This window comes from Oryzias melastigma, linkage group LG4 (genome assembly GCF_002922805.2).
Source record: "Oryzias melastigma strain HK-1 linkage group LG4, ASM292280v2, whole genome shotgun sequence".
NCBI classification, from domain to species: domain Eukaryota; kingdom Metazoa; phylum Chordata; class Actinopteri; order Beloniformes; family Adrianichthyidae; genus Oryzias; species Oryzias melastigma.
The window spans coordinates 31,589,012-31,598,865 of NC_050515.1; the positions used below are offsets into that span (position 1 = coordinate 31,589,012).

Here is a 9,854-nt window from a genome sequence, read left to right on the forward strand (position 1 = left end):
ACTGAGGACTTGGACACTTTGAGAAAATCCCACCAGGCTGTTAAGGTGGTACTTATGTTAATACTTTGGAAACTATCATGTTTTTTTTTTTTATTGTTTGGCTGATAAATGGTAGATCTGACAGGTTGGTCTTTCCACATAACTGCTGTTCCAGATCCATCCATGAGTTATTTCCTGGATTATTTCTTGACCATTTTAAGATGTACTGTAATCTGTTAGTATTATAATAATTGTTGAAGTTTGGTAATTCTAAGCCTCCACATCTTTTTGCCGATTTTAGAGTTTTAAGGCTGATTCTTGCTGGTTTATTTTTCCAGAGAAAGCTGGTTATAGCTGAGTCTAATGTTTTAAACCATTTTAGTGGAGCTTGTGTGGGAATCATTGAGAATAGATAATTCTGGCAATATTTTTCAAAATGTTCATTTTAATTGTGGGTACTTTGCCCATAGGCGACAGGGGCAGGTTGACCCAGTGAATTAGGTCATCTTGAATGTTTTTCAGTAACGGGGTATAATTTAGCTGCACCAGTTCTGATAGTTTGGGAGAGAAGTGAACACCTAGATATTTGATATTGCCTGATTTGACCGGTATTGAGAGTGATTGCTCAGCATTACTGTTAAGTGATAATAGAACTGATTTATTCCAATTAATTGAATAGCCTGAGATGGAGGAGAATTCGTTAATAATTGTTATCATTTCACTTATAGAATGTGATTTATGTAAAAACAAGTAATATGTCATCCGCATAGAGACTAATTTTATGATTGCCATGTTTTGTTTTAACTCCTTTAATGTTCTCATTCTGTCTTATTGCTGCAGCCAGAGGCTCGATGAATATTGCAAAGAGAGAGGGGGAGAGTGGACAACCCTGTCTGGTTCCTCTTCCAAGAAAAAACCTGCTGGACGTCTGTTTGTCCGTTCTGACTGAAGCATTTGGGTTGTGATATAATATTTTAATCCAATCAATGAATGAAGCCATTTTTCATGTTGATCTGAAGCCTCTGTTTCCAAAATCTCCTCTGAGGGGGCGTGGCTTTTGCAGCTTAGCTGAGTAGCCCCACCCTGGGACTTCAGGATAGAGAGACTGACTGTTAGCTGGAAAGGACAACCTGGAGTATTTGTTGTATTCATAAATGTCTCTGGCTGTTCTCATATTCATATGAACAATCATTATTTTTGTCACAAAGCATGCTACAATGCAATCATTACCAAACACTCAAGAAAAGAACTGTAGATTTTCTTAAAAATTCTTCCACTCAACGAAATTGAGTAAGTGTTGTAAAGCATGTTTATATACTATTAGCTATGGAATCTCACAAAGATCAACATTCTTAGTTTTCTAGGCTGTAACGTAATACCTCACTTATATCATAGAGCAATGCAAAATATTAATTTTATTTAGTCACATTTACGGAAGCATTTTAAAAATTTGCTAAAAATCCAGATTTTGATCAATTAAACAAAATACACTTTAATAAAAGTAAGAACAGCCATAGTTGTTTTTTTGAGTGAACCTATACTGGATATAGACTATTATGAAATCTGTAAAAAATGCATGTGTAAAAACTACAGGCATGAAGCCCAATGAGGCAAATTGAATTTGTGATATTGGGCTATATAAATAAAATTGAATTGAATTGAATTGAATTCTCCTGTACGATTCTTTCCATCTGGGTCCACTATGTCTCAGAAATCTGTAATGACCAAAAATGATTTCTGTAAGAAATTTCTGAAGAAAAAATTTTGGAAAAAACTGCCTGATCTCATCACAAAGTGTGAAAATTATACAGCATTTCAAACAGTTTTAAAGCAGTAGCTAAAAACAAATCAAATTCATATTTAAAATGACCCTTTACATGCATTAACTCCAGAATTTTTTGTGTTAGTTTTTTTAATGTAAGCGTTCAAGTTTGTGGTGATGTCTGTTGTTTGTTGTAAGCTTTATGCTTTTCCCTATTTGTTTGAAATGTCTGTAATTTCTTTGTTCGTTTGGAAATAAATAAAAAATAAAATAAATAAAATGAATTAAATGTTTTACTACGTTTGTTTGTTGAAATATCTGTAGTTTATTTGTTCGTTTCGAAATTAAATTAAATTACAATAAATTACATTACATTAAATTACATTAAATTAAATTACATTAAATAGCACGCTGACATTAGTCCACGAGCGAAAGTTTTCATTGGTTCCCGCAGCGTCAGCTGACAGCCGCAGCCCTACACCGGAAGAAGATGACTGTCATGGCTGCCGTATGAATCCGCTCGGTGTCTGTGGTGAAGATGGCGCAGTGCGTTCAGTCCGTGCAGGAGTTCCTCCAGGACTCCTTCGTCCCGATGGTTGCCGTCCTGTGCAGCAAAGAGGCGGACAGAGTTTCCCGAAAGAACAAGCTGAGCTTCCCGGAGCTGTTGCGGCCTTTCTGCAGGCTTCTCTCCGAAGGTAAGGGTCCGAATCAGTCTTCGTTCGACCGGGTTCGGGTGTACTACATCCGAACCCGGTCAATATCTCCTGTCGACAGTACCAAGAATCAGTACTGCTAACGGAACCGGAACAGACATTTATTAAAGTAAGACTGAGTCAGGAGGTGGCGGACTTCCAAACAGCTCTGGCTGTTGTCACCCAGTCTGGTTCAGTTCTTCTCCAATTTATTGTCCATTTCTGGCTTAATCTCTACCCGGTTCTGGTCCAGTTCTGATTGGAATTTTTTTTATCGTGAACATTAAATCCACATGTTTTGCTTCGCAAACAGACGGTGCTACTGTTTCCTGGTTTTTCCATGAATCTGGAGTTCTATTCTTTCCAAGACTAATTCATGTGTTGCTTCCTGTGGCTGCTGTCAGTCGGTCTGCATCACTGTTTTATGGAGCTGAATTGGGGCCAATATTATTTGAAACCCACATGAAAGAAATTGAAATAAATATTGATGTTCGGTCGAAAAAATTAAACTGTCCAAAACTTTTTCGTAGTCTAAAACAAACTTAATTAGAAAATTTGCATTACTTATGATAATGCTAGTGTGAATACTTTTTGCTGAAAATGCAAAAGCTCTTTGCAAAAAGTTAAATTTGCTGTAAGACTGAAAATTTCGTTAAACCATGAGAGAGCGCTGAAGTTGACCTAAATTTCTGGGAAAAAAAATTGTAAAATTGCTTAAAAATCCCTAATACATGCCAATTTTGCAAAAATGTTTGGTATGTTGCGTAAATATGAGCTAAGCTCCAAATTAGCTCCAAAAACCTTTGCAGATTCCAAGTTGGCCAAAAAAGCTAGCCCGTGCCTTAAATACTAGCTCAACTCCAAAAAAGCCGAAAATTTCTCAGTAATCTATATTATCATCTTGTGATTTATTTTCAAATCATTCCCAGTGGTATTTGAATTATGATAAACCAAAAAAAAAAACTTGTGTAGTTCATTAGAAATGCACCTATGGTAAGTAAGCCTGCCTTGACTTCCAATTTTACCTTTTTTTATGCTCTCCCTCGCTAGCTTGGAGCCCCTAACAACCTCAACCTAACTTTAGCGGTGCAACGAAAATAGCGAGCAATATTGGAGCCATACAGTTTTGATCCAGATTCCAGCTCAGTTGTTGAAAATGAAGACATTCATGTATCTAGAGCACAAGTCAGGGGTGGTGTGGGGAGGATGAGACAAAAATCTTAACAAAACAGAACATAAACTCCATTGCCCTCCACATGGAGTCCAGTAGTGGTAGCACCCTCTTAGAGAGCTTCTTTGTTTGGCACCATCTTTAGGCCACCTCAGGCAGGTACAGCTCCACATGAAACTCAAAACACAAATCGATGAATAAACACACATAAATCACAATCAAAGATGCATATAAAATTAAGTGGAGCTGTGCACTACACCTTCAGGTTACTGTTGTGTGACTGGAGTCATCACATTAGCCAGAACAGCTAGCATGTAGCTGAAATATTGGCTAAACTCCAAAATAGACTAAAAAATCTTAGTAAATGCGAAGATGGTCCAAAAAGCTAGCAGAATGGGAATTTTTCAAACTTTTAAACCGTAAGTTTTTAACTTAATTATGAATAGTAGAAATGCAGGAATATTACTCTGAATAAATAAACTTAAACCTTAGATCAATTTCAGTATTTTACTCTCGATAAAAATATATTTTATCAAAATTATACAAGTTAGAAATAAGAACAAGATAACATCGGGCCATTAATAACAATAAAATAAAATCATCTGGAGGGCCGCATAGAATTACCCAGAGGGCCGGATCCGGCCCCCGGGCCTTGACTTTGACACGTGTGCACTAGATACATGAACGTCTTCACACAGGGAGTCTGTCTTGAGTTGACAGTACTGCACATTGAACCGCTTCAGTACCCTGTTCACATCTTTGCATATTTGTCAGGCTACAATAATAAACTGAAAAAATATTCTTCTGCATAGTTGGCTGTTGGGGAGAAAGTTCCACTCGAATCTTTTCCTGTTTCCTAACTGTATTCTTTTGCCACAACCTGTTGTGAGATATTGTCCTTAATTTTTTATTTTTTTGTATCTTCAAGGTCACATCAGGGATCCCAACAACCAGCTGCAGACTGTGAAAAACCTGCGCATCTGTGTCAATGCGGTGAATACAAACCCAGTTTCATCACCTGCTGTTCTTAGCCCAGCCCAGTACCGGCAGCTCGGGGAGGTGGTGTCATCCTGCCAGCCACTGGAGGGGGCCGCAGCCACCACCTTTAAAACTGGAGACTACAACCTGAACTTGAGTGGTGAGGGTCTGGTTGTAATGTGTTTCTGCAGATGCAGCATGACTGGACTGAGCCGGGTCCTGGAATGTACACGGATGTTGTTAGATGGACCCATGCGTCCACAGTGCTCTGAAGTCTTCATTTCAGTGCATGTTGTGTGAATGTTAGCAGATCAGGGTTTTAGGATTTCTGTCTGGTCAGTAAAGGTGCGTTTCTGATTCCAACTCTTAACTTTTTGTTTCAGTTACCACTCCATGGTTCGAGGCCTACAGGGAGAGCTTCCTACAGTCCATGCCTGCTTCTGAGCACGAGTTCCTCAATCACTATCTAGCCTGTATCCTTTAGACGAGGGAAGTGACTGGGGGGGATCTGCTGACTATAGTCTCTGTTTGTTTGTTTGAACGACATGACAGTTTTGCCTAAAAACTAATACTACAACATACTTATACTGGAACTACAGGGTAAAAAATGTGAAAATAATGTAAAATTCTCCGCGCTAATACCTAGCGGACCGGTTATTATTGATGACGTCATCGAACGAAAGTCACGTCCAAAATGTTAGACATTATTATTTCATCACACTCCATTTGGAACGATAATCTAAGGGAGAAGGGAAGAATTCGGATCGGGCCCATGTCTACTGAACAAGCCTATTGAACATTTGTTCGTGTCTGTGTACTACTAAGCAATGTCTCCTGTGAAACAATAGGAGCCAAAGACGCTAGCAACTGTTGCTAAGGACTTATCTGATGACCAGATCCAACCACAATAGCAAATGCAAAGTTTTAAACATAAAGCTGAAACATCACAAAGTGAATCCAAAGCTATTATCAATGAAGCGTGGACATCCATCCATCCATCCATTTTCTTAACCGCTTCTTCCTTGTCGGGGTCGCGGGGGTGCCGAAGCCTATCCCGCCTACTGATGGGCGAAGGCGGGGTACACCCTGGACAGGTCGCCAGTCTGTCTCAGGGCCTCAATCACACACATTCACTCTCACATTCACACCTAGGGGCAATTTAGAGTCACCAATTAACCTATGAAGCATGTTTTTGGATGGTGGGAGGAAGCCGGAGTCCCTGGTGAAAACCCACGCATGCACGGGGAGAACATGCAAACTCCACACAGAAAGGTCCCAGCCGGGATTTGAACCGGGGCCTTCTCGCTGTGAGGCAAGAGCGCTAACCACTGCGCCACTGTGCAGCCCAGCGTGGACATACAGAAAATATTATTTTGTCATACATTGACATGAACAAATGTTTAATAAACTTGTTCAGTAGAGATATTGGACGCAAAAACAAATTTTTGGCACAAATGGAACCCCATACAGCACTGGCTGCACGTAATTAGAAAATTATGAATAAATAGTCACTTTCCAAAAAGAGAAAATTGTAATAAGTAAAAGTTTCCCTGCTTTAACCCTGATCAATGTCACGCCCCCAAGAGCTATAATCCCTCCACCAACCCCCCCCCCCAAATCTCTGTGATGACCTGACTGTAGATTCAAACTTAGAATCTTGTAGCCAGAGCAGAAGCTGTACCCTCTGGCCGCTCTGGAATCTGCTGGTCTCCTCGTGTGGTCATCCTACCATGCTGTAGGTGTGTCCTCCATCGTCTGCACGGCTTCCTTGACCTCCGGTCTCCAGGTCTGCTGGTGGTGTCCTCCACCGAGGCCGTCCCCGTGGAGCAGTTCCTCAAGCTTTCCCAGGAGCAGCACAGAATCCAGCACAGTGGAGAATACACTCACCCCAGATGGTTCATCCCCAACACTCTGAAGTACTACGTCCTGCTGCACGACGTGAGCGAGGGCGATGAACAGAGGTACTGAGCCCATCAGATTAAAAAAAAAAAAAACTAACAGCTGATACTCATTTGACCCTAACTTTGGACGTCGTCTTCTCGTGGGGAGAACCTGCATATCTGACCACAGCTGTGTGGTTTTTAACGTCAACTTCTATGTCAATCTCTTCCCAAAAGATGAGATTTTAAAGAGGAATGTCAATGTTTTCAGACAAAAATCAATGCACTGTTTTAGAAATGAAGCCCTCAGACTTGGACCTTCACTAATGAAGTATTCCTTCCTAATTGAGTCCTTCCAAAACACCAGTTTGATATTAAAAAGATGATCATGTTCTTCACAGTTTATCAGGTTTGTTCTTGATTTCAGGGCTGAAACGGTTTATGAGGACATGAAGCAGAGGTATGGCCCTCAAGGGTGCTACCTGCTTAAGATCAATTCGCGTGCTGTTTCCGCCGAAGAGGACGAACAGATTCCAGATCCCTGGAGTCAATACCTGCACAAGAACAACCTACGCTACCAGGTAAGCTCAGGCATAGGCTCGCCGAATGACTCTGACTCCTTCTGATTTGATCAGAATGTGAGGAACAGGAAATATTCACAGGTGTTCACATCACCTTCTGTGTTTCAGGATCCAGGTGATGCAGCTCCAGCTGCTGAGAAAGGGGGCGGTGCTTCTGACGAACAGGGTGGGTCCCTCGCACAAACAGGTGAGTTATATGAAGGGTTGCATTTATCAGCTGAATTATTTAATGTTAACTCTGTAAACATCCCTGTGGTTTCTGTCTCTATCCATCATGCTCGTTAGCGCCGTCAGATGACACACAGTGGGCCGAGGGTGCACTTCAGCATGTTTTTAAGCCTCGAAAATAGGGGTGTAGCGGATCACGCATTATCCGTGGCGTGTACCGTGGACCGACCCTACTCCCCCCGCCGCATACCTCGTGCGCATTGTTAAAATCAATTGTCTGTCCACACTGAATGCGATCAAGTTAGTTTCTGTACACTGTCTTTGTTTTAATATGTGTCAAAGTTGCTTCTTGACAGTTTATCCAAAAGTCTGTTAACCTGAAACTCCCACCGACTGTGGGAGGAGCTTCTGTCAAAAACTTTTCTCGAACTTGTCATGGAGGACGCGGATACTGAGAAATGTATTTATGTTGAAGAGCAGGATAAAAGCATCGGTGCAGGTCTCCGTGTCTGGGTTCAGATCTCCCAGCAACCGGCATGTGCCATCAGGGGAAGGCAGTACGGCAAGCCAAAAGGATTAAAAATCTCCTGGAAAAGCGGGCATGGCTGTGCCTCACCAGTACATGTACTACAAAAGATAATAATTATTTGAAATATTTAAATGTTCCCACAGTTAATTTCAACACAAAAATTAATACCAACAAATAGTGAACGTTTAATTTGACCTTTTTCATTTCAGATTTAATTTGGACATGGGGTTGGAGGGGGGGGGTATCATATTCAGCATTCTTTTTTTAATTTCTGCCAATTTGTATGGAAGCTGAAAACGGCCTGCCCTCCTTTTTTTTTATTGCTTTCTTGTTATAACGTGAAAACAAACTTTGTTTTCTCGTTTTAACGAGATAATTAAAAACGAAGAATGAAGCGCCCCCCCTCTCCGTTTTCCGCTGAGACTTCACCTGTTTTAAGTCTTTATTTTGTGGTTAACGACAAAAACAGCAGAGGAACACTCCACAAAAGCTTTTTTATTCTATTTTTATTTATTAGTATATCAATGCTCTTTAAACGTCTTAATTCCATCTCGTGCACCAGCCCCCTCCCTTTATTTTCCCAAAACCCCCAAACAAACAGGTTGATTGACAGAACCCAGGGCTGCCGAGCATTTCTGCATGGTGTGTTCACTGAGGTCTGGATATTGGCAGCAAAACAAAGCAGTTTATCAGAGAAAATGTTGATGATTCATATATGATTTATTGATTAAATAGTGTCAAATTTTTTTTCTGAAAAACCACTTTTTTTTTTCGCTGTAGATTGTACAAAAATGACAAAAACATAGTAGCGAGCTGAGTGGGGCTGAGTGACTGGGTCTGCTAATGTCCGGAGTTCAGTGAACGCACCGTTTGCAGATTTTCGTCAGCCCCGATTTCTGTCAATTAACCTATTTGTTCGGAGGTTTTATGGAAATAAAGGGAGAAGGGTTGGTGCATGAGAAAGAATTAAAGCGTTTAAACAGCGTAGACCTTCTCATAAAATAAAAAAAAGACTAAAAAACAATGTTTGTGGCATGTTCTGCTGTTTTTGTTGTTAACTACAAAATAAAGAGACTTAAAACATGTTAAGTCTCTGTGTCTCAGTTAGGGAAAGGGAGAGGGAACGCTTCATTCTTTGTTGTTATCTCAGTATAAAAAAACAAAGTTTGTTTTCTCGTGATAATGAGATATTATCTTTTTCAGTATCTCATTATCTCGAAAAAACGATTAAAAAAAATGAAAATGTAGGTCAGGCCATTTTCGGCTTCCATAGATTTGGTCTTAGACATGTAAATGTAATCAGAAATGACATTTTTATACATTTGTGTTTATGTTCAATGTTCAAAGATGTGTGAGTGGATATTTATGCTTCGAAGTACAGTGTATGTTTTTCTCAAATATATGTTTATCAAAAAAGTAGTTTTAGGCTTTTATCTTCATGTTTTTATTTGCTTTTTACTAATCCGGAAATGATCCAAACCGTGACACGATCTGAACCGTGAGTTTTGGGATCCCTTACACCCCTACTCAAAGGGACACGTGCACGTATAAATGCGTGTATTTAAGAGTGCACACACCTTTGTGTTTCTGAAGGTGACAGTGAGTCCAGCTGCCTGAACAGCCATCCTCTGCAGCTTGAGGCAGACAGCAGCTCCACAAGTCTCAACGAGGCAGAGATGAAGCAAGTGAAACCTGACGCGGATGGCGTGGCGCCGGTGGCAGTGGGGCATGGATCATGCCTTACGTTGAATGACCATGACCGTATCAGACAGTTTGTCCAGGAGTTCACCTTCAGGGGTCTGCTGCCACACATCGAGAAGAACATCAGACAGCTTAACGACCAGGTAGGGGTCCTGTGGAAGTGTCCAGGAGCTTCCATCTCAGTGCTGATGCAGCAGAGCCTTAGATCCATACTCTTGTCTGCATGCAGATTTGTGACTCCCCCTGTGGGCTGCACAGCTCTCATTGAACTGGTGTGAAGGCTTAGATTGGGGCTCGGCAACCTGCGGCTCCGGAGCCGCATGCTGCTCTTTAAGCACTCCCTTGTGGCTCATTGGCGCTTTTTCAAAAATGTTTGAAAATAATAAAAAATTTTGGAAGGAAATATATTTTTG

At 40.8% G+C, this 9,854-nt stretch overlaps 1 protein-coding gene across 1 annotated transcript in view; it reads left to right on the forward strand.

Annotated features, from left to right (window-relative positions):
• Positions 1-2,195: 2,195 nt before the first annotated feature.
• Positions 2,196-9,854, forward strand: part of trappc8 (trafficking protein particle complex 8) — a 34,540-nt gene continuing 26,881 nt past the window's right edge. The window contains exons 1-7 of the mRNA XM_024259068.2: positions 2,196-2,436; positions 4,533-4,742; positions 4,966-5,055; positions 6,369-6,543; positions 6,890-7,043; positions 7,152-7,230; positions 9,334-9,584. Of these exons, the coding sequence (XP_024114836.1) occupies positions 2,280-2,436; positions 4,533-4,742; positions 4,966-5,055; positions 6,369-6,543; positions 6,890-7,043; positions 7,152-7,230; positions 9,334-9,584 (1,116 nt within the window). The 5' untranslated portion in view covers positions 2,196-2,279. The remainder of the gene's footprint in view (positions 2,437-4,532; positions 4,743-4,965; positions 5,056-6,368; positions 6,544-6,889; positions 7,044-7,151; positions 7,231-9,333; positions 9,585-9,854) is intronic.